General features: G+C 55.4%; 7 protein-coding genes across 7 annotated transcripts; 3 read left to right on the forward strand and 4 right to left on the reverse strand.

Moving 5' to 3' along the window:
• Positions 1-156: 156 nt before the first annotated feature.
• Positions 157-687, forward strand: CGCS363_v006558 (uncharacterized protein; the record flags this gene model as incomplete). The annotated part of the gene is made up of 1 exon (XM_036638407.1): positions 157-687. The coding sequence occupies one exon, from the start codon at positions 157-159 to the stop codon at positions 685-687; it is 531 nt and encodes a 176-aa protein (XP_036496608.1).
• A 3,341-nt stretch (positions 688-4,028) lies between these two features.
• Positions 4,029-5,324, reverse strand: CGCS363_v006559 (uncharacterized protein; the record flags this gene model as incomplete). The annotated part of the gene is made up of 2 exons (XM_036638408.1): positions 4,029-5,129; positions 5,184-5,324. 2 exons carry the CDS (start codon positions 5,322-5,324, stop codon positions 4,029-4,031), a joined length of 1,242 nt encoding a protein of 413 aa, XP_036496609.1.
• Positions 5,325-13,424: 8,100 nt separating this feature from the next.
• Positions 13,425-14,610, reverse strand: SUR2 (Sphingolipid C4-hydroxylase SUR2; the record flags this gene model as incomplete). Its single annotated transcript, XM_036638409.1, has 2 exons — positions 13,425-13,837; positions 13,923-14,610. The coding sequence occupies 2 exons, from the start codon at positions 14,608-14,610 to the stop codon at positions 13,425-13,427; spliced, it is 1,101 nt and encodes a 366-aa protein (XP_036496056.1).
• A 2,125-nt stretch (positions 14,611-16,735) lies between these two features.
• CGCS363_v006561 (Translationally-controlled tumor protein-like protein) lies at positions 16,736-17,646 on the forward strand (the record flags this gene model as incomplete). Its single annotated transcript, XM_036638410.1, has 5 exons — positions 16,736-16,750; positions 16,917-17,028; positions 17,135-17,272; positions 17,344-17,506; positions 17,562-17,646. The coding sequence occupies 5 exons, from the start codon at positions 16,736-16,738 to the stop codon at positions 17,644-17,646; spliced, it is 513 nt and encodes a 170-aa protein (XP_036496055.1).
• A 350-nt stretch (positions 17,647-17,996) lies between these two features.
• On the reverse strand, positions 17,997-19,258 carry CGCS363_v006562 (uncharacterized protein; the record flags this gene model as incomplete). The annotated part of the gene is made up of 2 exons (XM_036638411.1): positions 17,997-19,121; positions 19,181-19,258. 2 exons carry the CDS (start codon positions 19,256-19,258, stop codon positions 17,997-17,999), a joined length of 1,203 nt encoding a protein of 400 aa, XP_036496054.1.
• Positions 19,259-19,780: 522 nt separating this feature from the next.
• MTW1 (Kinetochore-associated protein MTW1) lies at positions 19,781-20,895 on the forward strand (the record flags this gene model as incomplete). The annotated part of the gene is made up of 2 exons (XM_036638412.1): positions 19,781-19,843; positions 19,909-20,895. The coding sequence occupies 2 exons, from the start codon at positions 19,781-19,783 to the stop codon at positions 20,893-20,895; spliced, it is 1,050 nt and encodes a 349-aa protein (XP_036496053.1).
• Positions 20,896-22,402: 1,507 nt separating this feature from the next.
• On the reverse strand, positions 22,403-24,298 carry ATG15 (putative lipase ATG15; the record flags this gene model as incomplete). Its single annotated transcript, XM_036638413.1, has 1 exon — positions 22,403-24,298. One exon carries the CDS (start codon positions 24,296-24,298, stop codon positions 22,403-22,405), a length of 1,896 nt encoding a protein of 631 aa, XP_036496052.1.
• Between the last annotated feature and the right edge of the window lie 1,206 nt (positions 24,299-25,504).

Genomic DNA, 25,504 nt, shown 5'->3' on the forward strand with positions numbered 1-25,504 from the left:
GTGGCTCCGTTACCACCGCCGCCGCCTGCAGAACCCCCAAAGCCCGAAGAGCAACCCCCAAGCGAGGTCGCTCGCAGCGCGTTCATCCTCCGCAACTTTGATGAAGACCTGATCAAGGATAAGACAACCCAGACGCAGATTCTCTTCGGACGGAGGATGGACCGCCTTGCGAAGCCCGCCCCTCGCCCAGTTTGCGTCATTACCGCTCACCCGGCTCGCTACCGGGACCCCGATACGGGTCTACCTTATTATGACGTTCGTGCATACCGGGAGATTCAGAGACTCCGCCGTGGTGAGTACAAATGGAGCAGTCTTCTCGGCGCCTGGGTCGGCAGTTGTAACTACGCAGCTCGTGGAGTCCCGGAGAGGTTCCTGAAGGGTGACGGCAAACCCAAGCCCAAGCCAAAGGAGAAGGAGGTGGACGTCACCATCGGGGCACCCTCCGAAAAGCAAGAAGGCAAAGAGGACAAGACCGCCTCGCCCCCACAAGAAGGGGGGAAGGAACAGCCGGAAACGGTGGCGGAGAAGCAAACGGTTCCAGCCCCGTCTCCGTCCGCACCGCAGACGCCGCAAGCGCCGCAGGCCGTGGTCCAGACGCCAGCCCAACCTCAGACTCAGCAAGCGAAACCGGCAGCGACCGAACCTACAACGGCCCCTATAGCCGCTTCGGTCGCGACACCAGTCTGAGTAAGAAGAGACTTTGGTGGTTGCGTCCCTGAATAATGGCGGCGGGAGAAAGCCTAAAACCTCAGACGCTCTTTATAGGCTCCTACCGATCAGATCGGAACGAGGGGCCGAAACAGGAACGGGGGGTTTAGGGGGACGTAGGGGAAGTGGAGGGCGGGCAGCCTGTGCATGAAGAAGCTTGTTCGCCCGTTGGTGTTGACGCCCGTAATGAACCGCTCTTGGTCTGTAATCATATCTCTATATCGTATGTAACAATACCCTCAGGGCGCTTCTTCGAAGCCAGCCTCTGACGTCTCGAGAATATCTCGAGCAATACATGTTCTGCATCACAAGGTCACCGAACCAATCTCTCTCACGTTCTGGAATTTGCATCAGGCCATCAAACAAGATTACCTACAACGCTAGAGTTTCAACCGTTCAACAGCTTCACGAACGCACCCACTCGCAGTACACCCCACCCATAAGACATCGGGTGCTGCCACACATTGGAGCACTTGGGGCAGAAACGTTAAACGGGGCTCCGGCCGGAGATGTGTCGGCGCCGGAGCTCTCTCGACCATTTCGTCCTGCTGCAAACAATACAGGTATTAAGGGGGTCAGGAACAAACCGGAAGGTGTTAGAGAGGGCGGCCCTGTCCACTGGAAGGGGTGAACTTGCAAAACGAAAAGAAAATAGACGTTGACGGGCACATAGTAGCATGAAAAACGTTAAAAATTGAATTGTCTTGGAAGTGCCCTTGAGGGTGTGCTGGCGTGGTGCGAAGAGTCGAAATATGCTTTCCTTCACAGACGGTACAGATCCTTTCTCATGTTGGGACGTTTTCAATCTTCAGACCAGGCACACTCAGATGAGAAGGCTCTCTGTCGTTGGCCGGCGACCTTAGTCACAGCTGGACCTGTTCGGCCACTCACACCCTTCGTCTCGACTCTCACCACACGCAGCTCAAGTTTTTCTCATTACTCGTGTGCGTACAGTCTATCCCGTGTAAGCATAGTCAGGCACACACACACTCAGTCACACACAACCACACGGGGAGGGCGACGACGAGGAGGGCAAGAAAGGCACCTACACACCACCTTTCCTCCTCCCTGCCCAACCGTAGTTACGTACGCACGCAGCGCACGCACATAACTCACCCACACGTAGACCACCACAGAAGGGGAGAGAGTGCACGCGCGGGCAGGTTTGCTGCAACACAGACGCATGATTACACTTAAGCTCTCATCAAAGCACACCAGACACATAAGACTCTCACACACCCACCCATCCACCCATCTTAATCCATCCCAAGCTTTCGGGTTCGATATCGGATTCCCGTCTGCCCCCACCGGCCACCACCCGCCGTCCGTCAACCTCGTCCACTCATTCAGGCACTACACTTTCACTTCTCACTGACAGCCTCATCGGACGAGTGATCAGGTCAGGGCAGGTCCAGGGGAAAACTGCAACCGCCCGAAGGGAAAAGGACATGTTTGAAGATCGCCTTGCTTAACGTTCACGTAGTGTTGGCTGACCCCCTTGACGCCCTCCCCGAACGAATTACAAGCCAGTTATCCGTCTTAGCGGGGACCAACAGAACGACAAACCGAGACTGAATACACCAAGACAGAGAAAAGATGGGAGGATTTAACTCGCACGAACATGGACCAGCTCACCACAGGCCGCTGTAATGCTCGCGGCCCTTCGACCAAACCCATCTCGACCGTCCCTCTCTCGGCCGTGAATGTAGGGCTCGTAGCTTTCCTCCACGGCGGCCCCGAAAAGGGGACTGCGGACACACGCACACCACCACCACCATCATCATATCTCGCGATGCTATATCGTCCATTTACCCCCCGAATAAGATTAAGAGAAGGTCATGTCGTCACCACCCTCATTACGCAGATACGCACAAAAAAACCTGCTTAAGCTTGCGTACCTGAGCTGGAAGAATGAGGGCATTACCCCCCCCCCCCCCCCCCCCCTCACGAGGCCTTCACCATGCTGCTCAACACCCTCTTGGTCTCTGCGCCCCCGCCTCACTAGTACATGCAGCAAGCAATGCGCGCGCGCGACGGGCGTCCGAAAGAGGGGAAAATAAAGAATCATGAAGAATGCCCGTCTAGAGGAAGTATCGTCAAATTCGAAAACCTGATTAGCCCAAATGTTGCTTTCCCATGAAAGAAGAGGAGTAATCCCGCGCTACGCGTGTCTTGGTCGGCGACTCCGCCCGACGACGACGGTTCAAAACATGCGGAAAATGAATCCAGCATGCAGTCTCGAGACTAAACTTTTCCATCATCTTCGATCTGCTGCATAACGCCAGTCAGTCCCTCCTCCCCACTTGCTTCGTGTTCCTGACCATTGGTAACTTGATCAGCAAGCTAAGCTTCTTTGACGGGTTTGATCTTCCTCTCACACTTACACACAAACACACAGCACCTGACTGACCACTGGGCCACGCGGAACTTGGACATATGGGGAATGAGAAGCCGCCGAGCCTCATGTTCGCGCGCCCGTGCCCCGTTGTGTGCTGCCCCAGTTTCGATGTGCTTCCTGTTTGGATGCTGTGAAACCTGCTGCGAAGATGTGTCTTGGCTTTTCGTCGCAACCGGCCTATTTTCGAATCAATGCTTGAAGCCCAAGTTTTCCAGACGGTGGGCTGTGTGTATTATCTTTAGATCCTGAGAAATATTGGCAACATTGGCAAAGTGGCTGGGCTAGCTCTTTGACAGGGCGGTGTAAGTCATGCGCAAAGATCACGATGTTTGTAGACGTAAAAGTTTCTTGAGTCATTGCAGATGTTTCATTCGTCACCTAGCAAATCCATACATCGTTCCATATGGCACATTGCCAAGTCCACCACCATCAACAGCGCACGTTGTCATCCAGTCCTTCTGGCTGGCCTGATAGCCGCAACAAAGAAATGAGACTAGATACTCCCAAGCACCGTCGCGATGTAGATGTCCATTCCCAACATTTTGCGCCGAATAAAAAATCACAAGAGAGCAGCTTTTTGGAATGCCTGCAATCTCTCCATCCCATTTTCCCTGAATCGCTCAAAAATGCCCACTCCGTAAAGCGCCGTCGGCTTGATAGCCGAATAATGAGTGGAAGTAGTAGAAGGGGAAGTGAAAATGGGGTATATCCTCGTCCGGTACTCCGCAAAAATCCTTTCCGCCGTTTGTTCGTATCTCAAGTGGCTTAACCACTTGGAGTGCTCGAATACCCTTCCTAAAGGACAGGGGAGCTAATGCTAGTATGTAACCTGTTGTATAGCCGTGTCTATTTGTGACGTTGCTGTAGGTGGTTGTGTGTGTGTGTGGTCGTTCATGTGTAGGACTACCCGAGGAGACTGTGTTTAGACACCCTTGCCCCGGATAATGTCGACCATCCAACCCATCTCGTTGACCAAGTCATCGAGCTGGTTGTCGGTAGGTGCTGAGACCACAGTAGTGGTGACACCTGGGTGGTTCTTGATACCAGGTGCACGGGGCAGGCTGTAATTCTGCTCCAAAGAGGGCTTTCTTGAGCCGGGTAGGGATAGAGGCTGGACGTAGTTGACGCCACTCTCGTTAGAGAAGCGGTCATCGTCGGTAGAGTCGTAGAAGGAAGGAGCCTCATCCTCAGGGGAGATGGGCTCGATAGAAGAGGCGACGCTTGAGTCGGATGAAAATGAGAAGCGTGAGGCGGGAGCGATCTCCTCAAGTTCTTTGATAGGCAGAGGAGGAAGAGGAGAGTACTTCTTCTCACGAGTGAGCACCTTGACGTTGCTCACGGTGGGTAGGGTGCTGTCAGAGTGGGAGCGCTTGAAAGGCGGTGGTGACAGGCTGGTAGCGTAGTGGTTAATTTCGGAGAGGGCTGAAGACGCGAAGTTCTCGTCGTCCTCGATCTCTTCCACAATATCATCAGGGATGTAAACAGTGGGCCGATTCTCATTGGCCCTTGCGAACGGGTTCTCATCGGAGAGAAACCTGCGCAAGCTCTCGGGGGAGAGATCGCGCGTACGGCTGCCGTCTGAAGACTCGCTTCTGCTGTCGTCGGAGTGGGTGTATGAGTACGGAGAAACAGGACGCTCATCGTCGTCCATCTGGCGCCCACGCTCTGTGCTGCGGCTGGTGGAGGGCTTCCTGGAGAAGAGACGGCGCCATGTGGGTGGTGGTGAGGTTGAGCCAGAGCGTGCGATCGCTCTGGAAGGTGGAGCCGCGGGGGCGGAGCCCAGGCGCTGGTGGGGACTGCCGGGGATGGGTGGTGGTGGGCGGGGAGTGATGAACTTGTCCTCCGGGTTCATGGTCCTGTACTCGCCCTGGTGAAGAGAGCCCAATGATGCGCTGCGCTTGCGTTCCGCCGCCATCTCGTATGGAACTTCCAGAGTGTTTACAGTTTGTCCTGGCAAATACGGGCATTGCGTGGTGGTCGGCAAAGCAGGGTTGTGAGCTTCATGGGTACCGTCAAGCTCATACTGAGACGTGTTAGCCAATGTCGATGGCATTTCAGCCACGAGACCATTGCTCACGTAGTAGTAATAGGTGTTGCCCATTTTCAAGCCACCGTTGCGTTTCTTGTCCCGCGCTCCAAAGTCATCGTCGATGGTGATGTCGTTGAAGGTGTGGCATCCGCGCCATTGGCCGCGATCTCGTCGAATGTCTCGCTCCATTGTATACGGTTTGGAGAAGTTGTCCCAAGATCCAACCAGCTTTACTGTTCTTACGGAAGGGTGAGTTTGGCTGCAAGACGCTTTGGTTAGCAAAGCAGGACTTGGGGATGTCAAGATGTTATATATCACGGAAGCTCGAGGATGTTCAGTGATGCATGCAGTCAGCCGCTAGGCTCACGCCGAGCATCAGGCCTGGGTGGCCCTTGTACCTGTCCTCCCCCGAAAGCGGACGAGGTGCCGACCAAGGTCGGCGATGCCTTTTGGCTTTGGCAGGCGTTTGACGGAGTTCTCGGAAGGTTGCCGTTGGGCTCATGATGGAGGGTGGAAGGAGAGGAACGGGCGCAAGCTAGGGCCGGGGACGCAGGGCATAGCATAACCCGATATAAACTTTTCCGTCCGACAATGTTCGAAACATGAGCCCAAGCAGTTGGTTAAGCACAGGCAAACAAACTTCGGCGCCGGTCCCCGAATGCCCTCCCCGACTTCTTGGGGAAACTGAAGAGACTATGAAATGCTAAATGAGGACAGGCGACGAACTTTCGCCGGCCTGGTACATGCTGTGGTGGTGGGATTGGGCGAGACATGGGTGTAGAGGGTGATGGGACGAGGGGTGAAGCTGTTGTTGTTCAAACATACAATTATGCGAGTTCGAATGACGGTACGTAGATCGCGCATTCAGGTAGTAGTGATAGTGTATAGCGAAAGCGACGCCGAGATTTCGACCAGCGAACGGAATGAAGGAACGAAAGCGAACAGTATGAACGACCTATGGCCCTGATAAAAAGACTCACAGCATGAAGGTGAAAAGCGTCGTAGTAGGGTCCATGGCTGGATTAGGTTGGGCAGAGCCCAAATGAAATAGGATGTGGGAGTATGTCTCAATTAATGGGTTTATTGTTCCGCGGCGCCGTAGCAGCGCAATCCGCCCGGAGACTTTGTTGGCCCTTGGTAAGGTCGGAGGGCTTGGTATTTCCACCTCTGGTTGTTGGCCCGGCCGGTGCGGTGTAAGTCGACTTGGCCTTCGTTGGTTGGGACAGCACAGTTGGATTTGATTTCAGTGAAACACCAGGAGGCTTCCCATTCTGTCGGAATAGACGCAGAGCAGCTCCAGATTGAGAATAGGCAAGGCAGATTTGAAATTGACGGAGGGGGTCGTCGACCAATGGAGAGGAGGGGATGTGCGTGGAAGCGCCGTGACGGCAGTCTGGATGAGCGAGGTCGACGGTTGACTGGTGAGCGCTTAGAGAAACAAGCGGGCGGGCCCTGGGCATGCAGCAACAGAGGCTGGACGGCAACGCAGGTACGGTTCTGGGTTTGGAAACAGGCGAGGTAACGGAGGAATTGGAGTTTTCCAGAACTGTGTTAGAGGTTGAGATGGAAGTCAGGTACCCGTCTGCTCAGGATTGGCTATGGTTTTGGTTTTGCTTCTGGGCGTCGGGGTCGGTGGATCGGAGTGTGGGTGGGTGTTGAAGGGAAGTTTCCCGCAAGTCGCTCTCTAATATATATGAACCTCGGACGGAGCTGGGGAGCGTCTCGAGAACCTTGAATTTGGATCTGGATGGAACGGAGGGCTGAGCAATAAGCAGAGCCGTAAAGGTAGCGTAGGCTGAAGCAGTAGCGTGGGTGAGAGAATAATTGGACGGTCGCAACAGAAACGTGCCCTGGCAGCCAGTCGAACCAGACCCAGAAGAGACCAAAACCAGGGTCTCCCAGGCTATTTGAATGGTCTCTCGCGCACGAGCGCAAGGTAAAGAAGAACAAGAACAGGTGGGTTCAGTGGATATAGTGGATTCTGGCTGGTCCTTCTCTCGATCTGGCGGCGGGAGTCGCGCTTTGAGCCCACCCAAAGGCCCCTCTGGCAATTCCGCAAGACCCGTGAGACCCCGGTTGAAGAGGCGTCGATGGTGAAAGCAAGCGGCGTCAAGTCAGCCCAGTTGGGTAAGATGGGGGCAGGCTGCTGTTGAAGGCTTTCGCCGGGGTGGGTTTTGTGGCTTCGAGGTGGCAGAGACCCCACGGAGTTGGCCAAGACCCAGAGGCCTTAGAGGCCGCGGCCTTTCCTGAGGCAGCGAGGATTGGTTTCGTGGTGAAAGCTGAAGCGGACGTAACGGAGAGACTCTGACGGTTTCTGTCAACCAACAGCGCCTTTTGGAGGCGAGGCAACACCAACAGCAGCTGCTGTGAAAGGGGGCGGCGGCAGCGTGAAGGGCACAGTTCATGCAACGCGCTAATATGGCCAGGGCTAGCGAAGCCTCGTCAGGCCATGTGGGTGTCCTCGTTCGAGGTTGAGTGCCGGGTGCAGCAGCAGGGGGGGTGCTGCCGTGTGGGAGAATCGATTGGATGATGGGCTTTTTGATTAAGGTCCGCCGATGTAAGGTACCACTGGGTAGGGATTGGCCAGCAGCGATCTGAGGTGACGAGATTCCGTTGTAATCTTGTCGCGGTTGTCTGCCGGTTCAAGGCGATCAGGTCTCACAGTCCACCAGTCTCAGACTCGAGGGGACAAAGATGACGGGCTGGCTGATGATGTCGCTTGCAAGTTGCTGGGTTCTCGTTTGGCAAGATGCGATGAGAGTCGGAGAGTCGGAGCGGAGAAAAGGAAAGGAAAGGGAAGGACAGGAAAGCGGAAGCAGAAGATGAGGTGCTACGTAACTGCCCGTTGCGTTGCTTCTCTCACGTCGGCAGGTCTGTGTTGCGCCTTCCTGCAATTGCATTTGCAATTCCAGGAGTTGCATTGCACCTGCCCTGCACCTGCACCGGGCTGCACCTGCGCTTGCAGACCGTCAGACAGACAGTTGCCAGAGGAAGGGAAGCCACGACGTGCGCCTGCTTCCTGCTTCCTGCCAGTCCGTTCCTGCCTCAGCTGCGGCTGCACATTGCCTGCGCCTCTCTGCCATATTTGGAAGCATCACCTGCAGCCCCATACCTCTAGTCCACTGCAGGCAACACCAAGTTGGAAACATTGCAGCCTGCGATGCTCTCTTCCTATGTCTTGCTTGATCCAACGGAGGACGGAGGACGGGCCACCCACAGACGGACGGCAGGGACGGGAACTCGGCAGAGAGACGGGAGCAGCAGACTAACGGAGATGGATGTAAGAATCTTCCGTCGTCGTTGTCCTGGCAAGAGGCAGGTACAGGCCGAACATGATGGCACTCCGGGTTTGGGTATCCCAGGTCGAGATCGTGTATTCCTGCCTCTTCTCCCAAACACTGAAGAGAAAGCGTCGCTGTCTTCCTGTCCAGCTGGCGAACCGTGACGCTCCGAGGGCCAATCAATCTCCATGCGGCAGGAAAGCCCCACGCCGAACTCCGTCTATTAAGCTCAGACTGCCCTCCTTGTTGGGTCCCATCTCCCACGTCGCAGCCTGCCTGTTTTGCCCAACCAACACTGTTGTACACAGGGCCACGGGACCTGGTCTGCTTGGGATGCGCGGGAGGGAGCGTCCACGTCGTCGATGATCAAACAAAGCACACGTCGTCACCGCAACTCGGCAACTCTGGAGCATTTCTGTAGGCAGTACCCGACTCCCGCGCCAGTGCTTCCCGCCCCCAGACGTACATTGGACGGTCAAACTACCTGTCCAACAACTCCCTGTTCCCCGGGAGAGACACACTTACACGGAACACTTCAAACGGCCGACCAAGGTGACTTACAATCCGAAGTCCTCGCAGCCCCCTATCTCCCCGCGCATGAAAAGCAACCATCGCATTGCAATTAATCCGCGCCGCCTATGACGCTCCCAAGGTCACCTCCGGACGGTAATCAAGTCTGTGAGGTCGTTTGCGAGGTTCAGAGAGCCGGACGTGCCTGATGGATGTTGGCTTGTTCGTGACGTCGCGACCCTAACCATGACAAAGAGTCAGTTCAATGCCACCACGAGGACCCTCAACCCCGGATGGACAATCGCATTGTCCGTTGCGCCGGCCCTTCGAGGTGTCACTCGGCCACGGCATTCTATATCGATTGCCGCCCGTATCATTGCTGCGTTACCACAATCCGACAACATCGTGGTCCGCTGACCACCGGAAGAACGGCGCCAGACGACCCTCGACAAGCTGACCTTTCCTGCCTTTGACTGCGCATGTCTCAGTCTCGAACAGTTAGCATCCTGCAAGTCGTTGCCAATAGTCCACGGGCGTCACCGGCCCCTGTCGCTTCCGTCGCATTTCGGCCACTCACGGACGCTGCTGTCAATAGCTCCCAAGCATCGAGATGCAATCGGGGACCGCCAGTCCAGATCGGACCTACGCCGAATTCATGTCCGCCGCCGACGGAGACTTCAGCTCCAGCTTCAGCACCACACTACAGTCCGGATCTTGGCAGGCGTCAAGACTAGCTGCTGCGATATGTCTCCGCTGTCGAGCGGGACCTGCAGACACATCAGGTGCACTAACGCAGTGGAATGTACCGGCTGCAGAACCCTGCATCTCTTTGTGGTGTTTTGCAGGCTGGATCCAGAAAGATACCCACTCATATCGTCACGTTGCCAGCGTATGCACCGCATAGCTTCGCATTAGAGCCCTTCTAGTGTCATCTCAGCTGGAGTGTCACGGCAACGGTTTATTGACGTCAAATTGGCTCATGTTGAGGGTATTGGTATCATGGATCAGGCACATTGCCCTCACGAGCGTCGCTACGCTGCCAAGGGCTCTACGTCAGTGCAGACAGCGGCAGTGATGCCTTGACAACACCAAGTGAAGTGATGCCAAATCACTCCAGATACCACAACCATCGCGCAGCGTCCGCGATGCACCCCCTTCTGGAGCGCTCTCCGTTTGCGTCTCAAACGACAAAGGCACGGACGAGAGGCGCTTGACTGGACATTAGTTGACATATTGCTGAAAACGATTTCGACCTTCCCCAGTATCCACAACCACCAAGTGCTCCTTACCGGATTCGTCGACTCGATGTGTCCGCGATGCACACGCCCGTTTGGTTCATGCGATCTACCACACGTTCGAGCCATCGTGATCGCAACTTACCCAGACCACCGCCGCCGCCGACTGTCACGAAGAGTCGGCGTTACCTCAAACACACCTGAGCTGCCCAATCATGCTCGACTCACATCTCCGACAACTTCATCTCGACCTCGTCTACCTGGTCTCAGAGCTTAACTCTAAATCTCAGACAGCACAACGCAGCTCGTTATCGGTGTTAGGCCATAGTGGCACTCGGCCGGGGCTGGTCAGGTCCGCGCTCCGTTCCGACCTGAACTGTTTCTTTGCCAAATGCTTATTATCCCACTGGTTACGGCCGACTCGATCTTCGTCTCGACTTGACTCGGAGGCTTTCTCTTTGTCTTTTTTGACGATTCCTTAAAGGGGAAAACGAAGCCGACGACGGGCACGCACGAATGTTTCTGTGCTCCTTGCGCATTTTGTCTTTGACGTGACTCGGCTTCATTCTCTCCACGTCGCAGAAGACACCATTCATGTCACGTCTCCAGTTCGTCCCTATTGCTGCTTCTACAGCTTAAGCTGTGCCTATTGCTGTGCCGCCTAAGCGGTCCCCGATCGCCCGAGGTCCCCGGATTGATTGGATCCCCAGACTCTCCCTGTCAGGGCAGGACGAACGGCCAGGCACATTCGGGGGCCGTCGGGCGCCGGCCACTCATTGGCTGTCGCGTCGCTCACTTGAGAAATGACACACTCCATCTCGCGCCTTCAGGGTCCAATCCTCTGGAACGAACCGTCACTAGCGGCCAATCTCACGGGCTCCCCTGAATCAGTCTGTTATGAGACATGAAAAATTTACGATACTTTTGTAAAGTACGACGATAGCATGTCTCAAGAAAAGAAGCAGTGCCGGCGTATCACAGTCCTACGACCGATAGAACAGTAAACATGCAAAATTTCCCGGGGTTCACACCTCGGCCAATCATGTTACGATGTGATGTGAGCACCGCGAAACCATCATGTTGGCTTGATATTATTCATGTGCAACAATGCAAAGTCGTTCGTCGTATCAACGCCTCACAACAGCAGGTGATTTTTCATTACGCAGGCCTAATAGTTCCCCCTCGGTAGATGATACTCTGCCATCTATAATTTGGCATCTTCGGCGGGCTGCCTGCGGCTGCGATTCTGTGCCTTTGCTCACTCGACCCGGCATCAACGTCCAGACGATATGGAACATATGCGGAAAGAACGAGACCCGCCTCGCTTCGCAGATTGACGGCGTCGATCACTTTTCACTAGAACCTCGCGAATCACCGCTCAATGCCCCCGTCGTCCCGTCGTCCCGTCCCCCCTCTCCCCGTTCTCCCCGATTCCCCGAACACGTTCTGATAGACCCACAATCCCAAATATCCGTATTTCCATTTCGAGATGGATGGAGAGGGACCTGGGACCCTTCATTGCTCTGTGTTTCCCCTGCCGAGCTGAGAGAGGGAACAAGTAGTAGAGCACGGGAACCGCTGCGGTCATGACGCCCAGTTGCAAACACTTTGCGCGCAGATCACACAAATCCTCGGGTGCTTCCTCTGCCGTTTCGCAGCACGGCCGCGCAAACCCAAAGAACGGTCCCCCATTGTGCGGTACAGCTGCAGCGAATGCACTCCTGACATGTTTGCCTCCCGCTCGCGCGCGCGCGCGCTGCCTAACGCATCATGTCATGTTCGCGCAGCCTAAAACACTCGCACAAACATTGAAGCCACCAGCAAACACGCCAGAAAAAAAACCCCACCTGAGTGGTGCTAAGGCTGAGCAGCAGAAACGTGGGCTGTCGTGATGTTCTTTCCAACACTAATTTGACCCTAACGCACGCAGGACAGCGCGGGCAGCGGATACACGCAACGAAAAGTCAGAATTAGAAGCGGTCAAGGCAGGAGAATGGATCGTCGGATCATCTTCTTTCCAGGAACGGTGGCGACTTGAACCTGCGCAAGCTTGCAGCGGGATGAGCACGGAATGCCTAAACTTGCAGCGGGACTGCAACAGAAGAAGCATCTCTGGCAAAAACGCCCCAAACAATGCGTGCCCTTTCCTAACGCTCGACTTTGGCTGTGTATGGATAGGTATGGAACTGTCAAATCAAAGTCGGGAGTGGCGATGACAGGTTCCAGACAGATGCCTAAGATGCCTGGATGCCCCAAGCGTTCGGACGGCCGAGCCTCGACTGGGACCACCCTTCGGAAGTTACAAGTCCCATCTCCGAACGTCAACCGCGCCCAGCCTTCGCCTCCTATTATGCTGTTCCGTTGCCGGAGCCGCACGCAGCGTGACGTCCGAGGCTCAGGGGTGACATATATGGCGCTCTCACATGAGAGAGATCCGTTCACTGTTTGAACAACTGCACATAGAGTATTTGACAACCGCACAGGAAGGAATCAGGGAGTGTGTCTGTTGCCAACCTTTCTCCTACAGTAAGCACGGTGAGAATGACCACATGATGTGATTGCAGGAATTATTATTGTCCATTAGGTGTGTGTGATGTGGTAAGCTGGTGTGGGAGTTGATGACCTCCCTTTCGTCACTGATCCTCCCAACCTCCTAAGACTAGTTTGTTCGTGGCCACGTTCCGCAAAAGCCGATGCGATTGCCCCTCCTCCATCCTTCGCTGCCCGACATCTTGAAGGATGCGGGCCGCGACGGGAATCGCATATGCCGCATAATGGTGTAAAGAAGAGAGGATCCTCTCCATCTCCTCTCCTGGCTGTGTCGCATACAGGCCAACTCATTCTTTCCCTTCCATCTCTTCTCTCGTGGTCAAAATGATCGAATCAAAACAAGAAAACATTGCTCCCAACATGTTGTGTGTGTCACATGAAAACGCCCATTCCCATGCTTTCCCTATTGTGTCTTGTTTGTAAAAAGTTGTGTTTGTTTTTTGCGCCCCTTACGTGATAGTATCCCTTCTCTCTCGTCGGATGCGAAAATTCCCCGTGCTCTTTTCGAATTCCGAATGATCCAAACCAGTCTCGACTTTTGCGTCAAAATAAAGCGGGAGGGCGCGCAGGGTTTACAAAAGAATCGAAGAAAAGGGGTGTCGTTGTACGGTAAATTATATGTTGTTTCGTCGTCGAATAACGTGGTTTCGGATCGATTTCGGAGTCTATCGCCGATCACCTCCCTCGGCCGATTCGGGGATTTGCTTCGCTTCTCATTCGGACTTGGCCTCCACCGCCTTGCTGTTGCTCGCTGCCACTTGCTGTACGCGGTTTTTCCTGTCGCCCTTGTACCTCGTGTCCAGAATGCGGTCCCAGAAGATGAAGAAGGGCTGCGAGAAGTTGGTCTTGATGCCCCATGTCTGGTGGTGGATGTCGTGGTAGGCGGCGTTGTTGCTCGAGATGTGCTGCAGGGGGTCCCAGGGCAGGGAGTAGCCGCAGTGGTCGTCAACGGTCTTGATGGTCGAGAAGCAGAAGAAGAGGAGACCCTGGCGGGCGGTCATGCCCGTAAGAAGGAAGCCAATACCGGCGCCGAGGGTGTCGAGGAGGAAGCCCTCGAAGGGGTGGTTATACAGAGCACCGTAGGCGTAAGGAACGTAGAGGCGGTGGTGTCGCGAATGGAAGGTAGCTAAAGGAGCACTCTGTTAGTCTTTTGAAGCTCTTCCGAAGATCCCGGAGCGCAAACAACTTTTGCGCCGAGGCGTGAAACTTACTGTACATCCACTTGTTGACGTGCATCAAACGGTGGAGGAAGTACTGCCATGTGTCGAGGACCGAGACAGCGGCGAACAGCTGCATACCGGGGATGACCAGCCAGTAGATGGCCTTAGCGACAAAGAGCTCCCAAGCGGCGAAGGCGGGGACGACGGAGTGCGATCCGTCAAGCAGCTCGGTGGTGAGGAACGGGTAGTGGCCTCCAGCGAGGGCGCCGGCGATGAACGGGTGGCCCGAGGCAGACATGTTCTTGGAAATCGAGGCGGCGTTGAGTCCGAGCAGGCCGAGGACGGTGGGCAGGGCGCGCTGGGCGAGGCGGACGCGGGTCGCCCAGACGGCGACGTCGTACTCTTCGCGGCCAACGGTCTGCTCGTCGTCAATAACCTCGAGGAAGACGGACATGGCGATCTGGATCAGCTGCTGGATCAGGACATCGCGGGCGACCTCGTAGCGTGAGACGTGGTTGCGCTTGGTGATCTCCTCGGGGGTGTGAAGGCGGTACTGGGGCCAGACGTCGTAGGTGTCAATGAGGTGGAAGAACATTGACAAGCACCAGTAGACGACGATCGGGCCGAAGATGTTAAGGTAGCTGTCTGGAATGCCAGGAATGAGTTCCGGCTTGGGCCTCAATGTGTAGGCCGGAAGAGGCGGAAGGTCGGCAGCCGCCGACGTGAAGTTGAGGGCCATCGTGGGAGGAACCGTTTCGTTCACCATGGCCGGTGCGATTGTCGTGGGATTGGGCGATTGCGATCGGTATGGTGTCGGGTGGTGGTGTAAGGGGAGAGAGGTAGGTTGCGAGGCGAATGGATTCGGTCGGAGGGCGCGGTAATGAAGGAGCGAGGTGAGGTTAAGAAGGAAGGGCGGGGGGCGAAGCACGTTCGCAGGCCAAAGGAGCGGACGGGTTGGATATGTACGGATATGAAATGCCAATCCTTGGGTGCAAATGCAGACAGGGCTGAGACGAGCAGTCGACTGGGCCTGTGGCGAGTTGTTGGTCGAGGTTTCACTAGCTTTGACTAGCTTGGTCCTTGTCTGCAATGCAAAAAAATGATAGCGCTTGACTTTAGGTATGTAAGTACACAGTGAGAGAGAGATGGGAGCAGAGCAAAAAACAACAGCAGCAGGTATTAGAGGTACGGTCTTATTCACTGGGCTGGCCGCTCGGTGCTTTAAAAGATGATAGGCAACGGTCTTAGCGGCGACGGCGGAAGAGCGGGCGGGCAATTTTTTCCCTTTCTCGGAGGCCGGGCTCTTCTCGAGGCGCTGGCCCTGCGGTGGTGCCGTGCTGGCCCATCACCCACTCCAAGAATGATGCGCTTTATCAATCTCGCTTGTGAAAAGGCGCGGGCCTCTCGCCTTTCGACTGTCTCCCGGTTTTGCCACGGATCGAACCACAAATGCCGTCGCGTTCTAAGCTTGGTCACTTGGGGGACAAGATCAGCTGGAGGCCTTTTAGACTCTGCGAGCATGCACCAATTGCCATTCCATTTATGCGTGCACTCGTAACTGGGTTCGACAATTGCGCGCTCCCTCGCTCCTTTGCGAGTCTCGCCGCGTGTTGGCACTGACAGCCGACAATACGCTGCGATGACGAACGCCTGCCACTCCAACCACGAGCTGGCTCCTCGCGTAATTCGCGGCGGCCTTGTCATGTTGTCATAACTTTAACACCCTGCGCGGCTTGCTACGCTGCCGTGTCAGGCCACCGGGCTCTCCCCTGTCACCACCGTGGATACGCGGACAACTCGGTGGCTTAAGTAAGCCCGGTTCGCCGTGATCCACGAAGCTGACTGGTCGAGCCGTGTTGACATGAAGGGGTGATGCTTAATAAGTCCAGAGCCCAATCTCATCGTGATGATGCGCCCACTCTCTGCTGTCAACAAAATGTCTTCTCGAGGATGCCCCTTTCCGTGCCATGCGTCAATAACATCCGCATGTCGTTCGAAGGAATTCAGGCAGGGCATGGCTTGATCATGACGGGTGCTGGACTTGATGACTTGTCCAAAGTGAGGCGTTGGTCCCATCATAGCTATTCTAGAAAAGGGTCATTCTCACAAGGGTCAGACCCAAGACCAGACGATGCTCCATGTCGGAGAGAGGTTCATGTGACACGCCAGAGACTGGCAGTTGAAAGATCGGGCTGGAACTCACCGCTGTCGCTCCCTGCTGGGCGCAATTGAGGCTATCCCAGCTTCGAACGTGGATGTGGTGGATATCTCCCTGGAGCCTTCAGCGGCTGCGGCGCCGTCGCCTCAACCTCATCGGCTGGCTTAGCTAAGACACGCTCATCCAGCTGCACCTTGCAGGTTGTTGACCAAGAGGTTATTCTCAAGTGTTGGTATCATCAAGCCGTACAGGTCATGGGTTCCTGTGTACAAGAATCCAGGTTGGTGCGATCCATGCACAATGGTAAATAAGACGCCAAAACAAAATACCTTCCCAGGTTGAGATTCCATCAGGTTGATATATGCGCATTCCAGCAGATCAGGCTCGCCCGCAGCCAGCTGCGAGTGTCCTCCGGGTCCGCGCGCACGTTCTCGCCCTTCGGCCATGTCGCCTGTCCCGTTAGTCAAGCCCCTGTCTCTTCACCCAAATCCTTAACACGCACCCGGCCGGCCATCGAGACCAGTCCGAAAACGACCTAGCGCCTAAAACCCCACCAAACACAGTCCTCCCACTTGCCAAATTTGCGAACACTTTTCGCCCTTCAAAAGCGACCCCTCTTCTCTTCTCCAGACCCAGACAACGAATTTCCGTTTCGCAGTCTCGTTCATTTTTCACACCCCTCGACCTTCTCAGACAAACCGCCAAGATGATTATCTACAAGGTACGACACCAAGCCCCTTCAGACGACATACCGATGGCCTTGCAGAGGTACACGAGTTAGATGGATTCTGTACCCCGCCATTTTGGGCGGCGGAGGAAAAAAGCGACAGAAAATGTTTTTCTTGATAGGGGGATCGGAAAGCTAACCAGAACCCCGCATTGAATAGGACATCCTCACCGGAGACGAGATCATCTCGGACTCCTACGACCTCAAGGAGATCGCTGGCACTGTCTACGAGGCTGACTGCGCCATGATCACTGAGGGCACTGTCAACGTCGGTTCGTAATACCCTACCATATACCCCCTGGGCGCTTACCCCGCGCCTACTTCCGGTTCCAGCGAGAAGAAGCAACAGCGACAGGATGCTAACGGAGCAACGCTCAGACACCGGTGCCAACGCTTCCGCCGAGGAGGCTGACGAGGGTGTTGAGGACGCCGAGGTCAAGGTCAACAACATCGTCCACTCTTTCCGTCTTCAGTCCACCCAGTTCGACAAGAAGAGCTACTTGACCTACCTCAAGGGTGCGTAAAACTACAGGCGAATCATGGCCAGCATATCGAAATTGAAGTTCCCGCTAACACTGTTGCTCAAGGCTACATGAAGGCTGTCAAGACCGCCCTCCAGGAGAAGGGTGCCGATGAGGCCAAGGTCAAGGAGTTCGAGACCGGCGCCTCCAAGTTCGTCAAGGAGACCCTCCTGCCTAACTTCAAGGACTTCGAGTTCTACACTGGCGAGTCCATGAACCCCGACGGAATGTAAGAAGCAACCCCAATTCATATCTCTCCATATTTGGATACTGACTTTGATCAGGGTCGTCCTCCTGAACTACCGTGAGGATGGTGTCACCCCCTACATCATCGTCTGGAAGCACGGTCTTGAGGAGATGAAGGTTTAAGAATCTCGACGGAAAAGTTCTGTTTTCGAGATTTTCTTCGGTGCTGGGCTCCATTTTACGTCTGGACACCTTGCTATAGCGTCCATCTGCTTTGGCATATATCCCTTCAGATCCTTAGCAAGCAAAAAAGTGAAAAAAGAACACTCGGTGTTGGCCGTAATATTTTGAATGATTCCTCGGATGCTGAAGTGAACTGCAGATACTGCTTTTGTTCTTATTCAATGCCGGCACCGATTATATCTACAGAGTGCCGTTCCCCGCGGGGTGGCCTGACTGACCGTAACAAAGAACGCCACAAATGCATGCCTTATGTAATGACAACGACCCCGCCTCTATCCATGCGCACTACTCTAGAACGTCGGCTTGGTTGCCAAGGGAATCGGAGGGGGCTCATCATCGCCGGGCGGCGTCGGCTGAGGTGCCCCGCCGATCTGAGGCTTCTTCTTCGGCGGCGGAGGCGGAGGCGGCTTCTTCTTCCCTAGAGCGTTCACGAGTCCGGGCGGCGGGGACAACGGCGTAGACGCGGTACTCGAAGTGCCCCCCTGCTGCTGCTGCTGCTGGCCGCTGGCCTGCCCGGCATACTTTCCAACCTTGTCGGCAATGCCGTACTTCTGATTCAGATTGTTTGCACTCTTGACGCCGGCAGCGACCTGCTCCCCATGTCGTTGACGGAAGTTGTTGAACGTGGACGCCGCAGAGCGGGCATCTGCCATTGACACTGATTTCGGGTCCTTGTGGAAGTTGGATGCCGTACGGAGAGCTGCCTGCTTTTGTTCCATTGTAGTCCCTTCCGTTGGCGGCGGGCTGGCTGATTGCCCTGAGCTCTTGCCTAGCTTCGCAAAGCGGTTTTGCAGCTCGTTCATCTGGCCGGTGCTAGGCGGCGAGAAAGCCCCTGATCGCGGGGGCGGTGCAGGACTGCTGTTGTTGGAGCGGGACGGGGGATCGGGGGGAGCCGGCCTTCCAATGCCTAGGGCAGGTACTGATACCCCAGCAGATCCAAGCCGGTTAAGTGCATTTTGGTTGAGGTATCCTCCGCCGCTGGATGTCGGAGGAGGTGCAGGTGATGCTGGCGCGGTAGCTACCGAGGTTGAGGATGGTGTTCGGGGTGGGAGCCTCGGGGGCAGGCTCGGCGGCGGCCGTGTTGCCGTCTGGCCGGGGGTCCTTCCGTCGGCACCATCTTTCCGTCCCGGCGGCGGCGGCAGGTGAGAAGTCGACAAGCCCGTCGTGTTGACCCGGAATGGCTGTGGCGGAGGCGCCTCCTCTTCCTCTTGTTGCTGGGCGTAGCGATTGTCCTCGTAAGGCGGAGGCGGCACACCAGGCGACGTTGCACTCGATCGTGGAGGCGGCGGCGGGATAGGTTGGCGTGGATCTCTCCTCGGCGGCGGTGCAAAGGAAGAGGGATCTTGTAGAGACGATAATGGTCTGGCGACGTGATCTGCTCGGTCCTTCTCCTTATTCCTGCCCAAAAGTCCATTCTATCTCTCTTCGTCAGCTTATCGATTGCGTGCTTTCTGCCATGATTGACCGAACGCACCACTTGACCCTTGAGCGTAGTTCCCTCTTTCTCAGGATGCCACCCATTTTTCATGAAATTGCCGAGTCCTGAAGACATTGTGCCGCACACGGTTTCTCAAACGTCGAAAAAAAGATTCGATGAAAAGGGGAACACCCAAGAGAAAAAGATGTTCAACTCGGGTTTCGGGCGGTGTGAAAAGGAGAGGCAGGCGTGTCCGGTTGTGCAATTAATGTAAAAGCGTCTCCGGTGGAGGTTCAATCATGGATGTCTCCAGCGGTGGCTCTTCGTCAGCGCTGCATCCTGGTTCGCTGCGTGACGTCGGCTTGTGTGGCAGTGACACTGGACGGGAGTGGGCGCCCCCGCCCCGGTCACGATTGGGCCGCTAAGAGAACGGGCAGTCGGGCGCTGGCAGGGCCGCCAGCGGGCAGATAAATCGTGCTGGGCGCCTTGCGATTCAGGCGCGAAAAAGGCGCCCCTCTGCTGAAGGAAGCAGCGCCCTGGGCCTGGACTAAATATTGACTTTCGTCGCGTCGATCGCGTCTTCGAACTGCATGTCATCGTTGTTGCTTTCCTGACTGCGACCAACCCCGCCGATTGACTGCAGCCCAATAGCCCGCGATGGCGCAACGAAATATTATCGACGTCGAACTGTTGACTGAACACCTTGGATACGCGCCAATTGTACGTTGGTTTCTCAATCCTAGCCAGTGCATCTTGGGGTGATTGTGAGGCTAACTACGGCGTAGTCGCTCCTCGACAGCATCATCAACAACGTCAACGCAGTCGCCGACAAGACCCTCGACCGTGTCGAGCAGGGCCTCTCCAAAGCGCCGCCCAAGGCTCTCGGATTTGAAAAGGCACTCAAGCAGCAGAAAAAGAAGGCAGCCTCAATCGAACAGCAGGCCAATGTCGAGGAGACGGCAAAACTAGAGATCATTGACGGGGTGCACAAGCTCGAGACGCTACTATGCGCAGCCATCGACAAGAACTTTGACAAATACGAGTTGTACGTGATGCAGAACATCCTGGGCATTCAACCAAGCCACCGAAACTGGATGCGCCTGGCCCACTACGACGGACTCGACTTCACGGCAGGAGCACACGAGGACGCACCAACGAGGGAGAGCATCGACGCGCTGAGGCGGAAGTTGCAGGCCAGCCAACGGCTGAATGTCATGCTTCACGCGGAACAGGCCAAGAACGCGGCGCTACTGGCGAAGTTGAAGGAGGTTGTCGGCGGTAAGCCTGCCGGCGCCAGGAGTTCGCTGGGAGCTGCGGAGGTCAAGGTTGAGGGTGCGGACGACAAGGCGCCGTTCCAGTTCTTGCACAATAAGGGTGACTTGACAGGGGCCGACGCCAAGACGCCGATCACGACCACTACAGCGTTCAATTTGTCACAGCTGCAGGCGCTGCGGGCTCTGTCAACTTCGCTGAGGAATATCATGCCTGACCTGAAGGACCCAGCCAGCACCGAAGAAGGAGCAGAGAAGAACAAGAGCTGGAGGCGGGAAAGAATGGAGTACGTCGAAGGCGAAACGAGGAAGCATCTTGAGAGCGTCAGGGGCCTCGAATTAGGCAAGGACGGAGAAGTTCGAGACGGAGAGTGGCAAGGCGAAGGAAGAAAGTTTGCCAAGGGCGAAGTTGAGGGACTTGAAAGCGTGGTCGCAGCCCTTGGGGGAGGCTCAGGTGAGCCTGCTGCACAAGACGATCCGGACGCCATGGACGAGTCATGATTCACTCAGCTTGTTTGAATTGCGATGGGATTGTTATTCCAACAACACCACGACAGAAATACGGCGCCCATCCTTCGCTATCTTTTTTTGCTAAGCGGGCTGTGGCAGCACCAGCAACGCAAGAGATGAAACTCGACATATGACATACAGAGCACATACGCTTAGCGCTTTAGCGGTCGGGAGGTATCACAGCCGCTTCACAGCCGGACACCACCATTAGTGGTCTTGAAGGCTCGTCAATCACAGGACTGTGAGCCGGCACCGTGACGGTCCCCAGCTCATTTCCTGCTGCTGGGATACACGAAAGGAATTGGCAAAGCATCATTTCGAGTAAGCTGGGCAGCTGCCAGTCTCAGAGATTCGTCAAATCGCCAATAGCTTGACCGAGCTCGTACCCGCCCACAGCTTCTAGAACTTGGATGCAACTCTAGACACAGGCCACATCGAGTCTAAACGTTCAGTCAGAAGTCAGGCGTCCGGGTGCGTCAAGGAATGGAACAGGACGGTAGAGTCATACATCGCAGGTAGGCGGGAGGGACCAAGAAACATTACGACGTCACGAATCGAACGGTCATGTCAAGTGTGAGGAGGGAGGAAGTAGAATCAACAAGTACATACCAGACGAGCTCGAGAAGGACAATTGAACCATGGTTCAAACTCCTAATCTTACAAAAAGCTACTGCACCTGAGGTTCATGATTTCTTTAAACCGAACTGGGGCGTCATATCTTTAGCCCCTGTCGTACTTCATCGGGCTTGGTTGAAAGGGTTGAGAGCAGCTGCAGAATGAGGGGGGTCTTTGGTCTTCGAATGAAGAGAATCGCGGCCGCCCAGCCACCTCCCGAGGTCATTACAGCCAACCTAGAGTTGTTTTCCACAGCTCTGCTTCAATGTCCAGATCGAGTGTGTGAGGGATTAGCCAAGTGACCACATGTCATCGACTCGACCGCTTTGGTTGAGGTCGCCATGAGCTTTGATGTTCTGTGACGACGGCGGCCAGAGATAGATAGCAAGCGAGCACGTCTTTTTCTCGCAGCATCTCCTTGATGATTCATAGCATTCCGCATGAGTTTTTCTATTCGGGCGGATAGAATGGCGAGATAGTAGCACTGAAACAATGAGAACGACCAGGGTGACAACCAGAAGGATAATGATGAAGGGGAAGGTCATTACACTGCTTTAATGACAGCAAGATGAGGACACCGCATCTTTCTTGCCTCAGTATTCAGCCATGATGTTGCTCAGCACTGTCGCTGGTCCTAGACAAGGTTGGCGGAGTGACTTAGCACGCATTAGAGATATTAAACGGAAGCCCTCGGGTTAATGTTGATTCTACTCGTTGTATTTGATCTACAGCTAGCGCGAGCCTGCTGCTATGTACTTCATTCTCGTGACTAAACGCCCATCTGCTGGTTGATGATTGATTGTTATGCTCCCGTGACCCAAACCCATTCCCATTAACACCAGTGAATGTAATACAAAACCATTGAAAGGGACAGAAAAAAAAATCACATCTCCTCACTAATACTCTCAGAAACCTGGTCCCACTCCTTGCACCATCCGAACCAGTATCTTCTGCGACACTCGGGCTCTGAAGGTGCCTTGGTAGGTGCCGTGGTCGGGGTTGCGGTCGGCGCGGGAGGGGCGGAGGTGATGAGATGCGAAGTGGTTGTTACAGGTAGAGAGGCTGTCGTCGAGACCGCGTCCTTGCATCCCCAGAAACGTCCTGGTGTCATGCAAGTGGTCGTGGCAGACTCACTTGTCGTCGTCGTTGACGTAGTAGTTGTCGTAGTGGACGTAGTCGTCGTCTTGTCCTTGCATCCAAACCATCCGGGTGTCTTGCAAGTTGACGTTGTCGACGTAGAGGTGGTGGTCGTGGGACCGCCCGTAGTCGTCGTCTCGTCCAAACATCCCCACCAGCCAGGAGTCTGGCATGTGGCGGTGCGGGTGCGAGTCGTCGATCTTGTCGACGTCGAGGACCTGGATGTGGTCGTGGTCTCGGTGCCGTTACTCTCATACATCTTCCAGTTGACGCAGTCACGGCATTCGGGTGTCGCGTGGCATACCGGGACATCATCATACTTCTCGATCACGTCGTGGATGACCGATCGAATCTTGTGCGTTCCAATACCAACGCGCCATCCCTTGTCGGCCACTACGTCGTAGACACACTCAACTCCGGTATGACAGGCAGACTCCATGGCGTATCCGGCGAATGAACATGTCGCAGTTGCGCCGTTGCAGGTGCCGATGTAAATGGGGTCTGCTGTGTGGCCAAAGTGGAAGGCGCCGGTATTCTGACGAGCTTGATGGACCATCTGCTCGGCTCCCGGAGGTACTGGCAAGCCCAGTCTGCCGGCAGCGAGCGCCTCTGGTACGGCTTCGAAGGTAACGACAGGCACACCGTAGGTTAACCCCAGTAAAGAGCTAACCGCGCCACCCAGGGAGTGGCCGGACAGCCAAATGTTTGCATCGGGGAAGATCTCGGTGACGTTGGAGTATAGTTCCTTAGCGGCCGTATAGTACCGGTGCTCATCCTTGAGTGCTTGAACGACGCAGGTGTTGTTGCATGAATAAGTAGACGTGGCGCAGTCGCAAACTTGATGCCAGGTCCACTGTCCTTGCTGAGCACAGCAGCAGCTGAAGAACAGGTTGTCATTGACTTTGTCGTTGGTGGTGGTGCCATCGCCGTCGAACACCGCCGGGGACGTGCCCTTCAGTCCGATGACAACAGTCGAGTTCGTCGCATCGGCCCAGATGTGACCGCGCAAACCGTCGGTCTCCCAACCAAAGTCCGCACTCCTGTTGTACGGACCACCAACTTCTTCCCAGTCCGCTTGTCCCTCTTCCTCGACGTATGCGTTCGCTGCCATCATCGCCATGCTCAGCACGGTCGCCTTGTCGGTGATGTTGGGTCCGGGGACTTCGTCGGTGGTCCAGGACGACGGCGACATGATGTTGACATAGCCGCGCTGTCGGGCTTCGGTGACCATGGGGTCTACGACAGACGGGCGGCGATCGACCAAGCGTTCTATCTTGAGTGGCGAGCTCCGAGCCTTCAGAGGCAGGACCCTCTCCCTCTCGAAGCCATCCTCTGCGGTCAGCCACACCTGGCTTTCGGCGTCGTTTGCGTGGCTTCGGACATCCCTCCGTCGGTGTAAGTCAGGATGACGATATGTGCCGTGATGGAAGACGTGTCGTAGTGTGAATAGGTGCTCGTCTGAAAGGGGTTGTTGTGTGGTTGGCGGCAGCAACGGTCCAGGAGGCAGGACTGCCTGTTCTTGTTGGGGAGCTTCCCCTGCGGATGTCAAGGTTGGCGATACCGCGAGGAACGATAAGAGCAGCTGAGCCGTGACTCTGCCAGCAGAGGTGCATGCGCCGCGATTCCCTAGTTTTAGTCGCATTTTTGGTTGTTGTTGTAGAATAAAGGATGGTTGACCAGAGAGCCAAGCGAAGACGGGCGACAGTCTGGTGTTGCAGATATGAATCCCGAGGTTGGGGAAGGGCGGACGGGATCAATGATGCCGACGTTGAGATGCAGAGGACTCGCGTGCCCGTTATGACAGCATCAGGTGGGCAACTGGCGGGTGTTTACGTCGCCTCCGAGTCGCGGAGGGTGCTCAGACCAGGCCTGATAACCCACTGCTGTATCCGGCAGGTCTCCGCCTCCAGATCTCTGTTAAGATCTAAGCGTAGAGGGCCGCTTTGATGTTAACAGATCCCCTGAATCAGTACTCAAGGCACCATGCCTCCTGATAAGGCGCAATCAGGGAAACCCACACCAGCATGTGACCATGGTCACTTCAGACAGTGCATGTCTTCTGTATTTCCAGCCAGTCGGAGGCCTGACACTCGTTCGTGTCCGCCACTTTGGGGCATCAAGGTCATCTTCAGCGGACGCTCGGTAACTGGACGATCCCGTCGCGCTCCCCAGGCATCCAGGGCGGTGCAGCTGCCATGGATACCTAATTTTTGACAGCCCGAGGCAAGTCAAGCGTATTCATGCTGGAGATTGTCTACGGGGCTTAACACGGGATTCTGCAGGCAGTGTTGGTTGTGGACGGTGACCTGACCGCCCAGGTCCCCGGAGCACCTTATTGGGATACCTGAACTGCCTAAGGTACATTGACGATTTGAAAGCAGCTTTGGCTGCCTTTATCCTCTGTCTGCTGTGTTAGGCGAGAGTCGAGGATAGCATGGTGCCCAAGGTTGGATAACAGAGCCGGCCACGACAGCAGATCGAGATGGCAACATGTCTGGCCCAGGTCAGAAGGTGAAAGTACCTTACCGACCTAACCAAAACGGACGAGATGGTGAAGCATCATTCGCCCTGTGGTAGAGCGGCTCCTGGACACGAGGTGAAGTAGCCCGAGAGCCACTACGCCCTGCCCTGCCTAAATCAAGCCCCCTGTCATGCCTATCCGTAGCTCCCCAGTAGATGCATGCACTGAAGGTCGGATCCGTCTGCAGATGACACCTTCCACCTTTTCTAGTGTTCCAATGAGACAAGAGCGGGGACGAAAGCTCCCACAGTAGCTGCCCGTTGCTTGCGTTACGTCGCCTTGTTCATGTTGCTCTGAAGCTTCCATTCCATCTGCAAAGACATCGAC

Source organism: Colletotrichum siamense (genome assembly GCF_013390195.1).
Source record: "Colletotrichum siamense strain Cg363 chromosome Unknown KSG_Cg363_contig04, whole genome shotgun sequence".
Classification (NCBI taxonomy): domain Eukaryota; kingdom Fungi; phylum Ascomycota; class Sordariomycetes; order Glomerellales; family Glomerellaceae; genus Colletotrichum; species Colletotrichum siamense.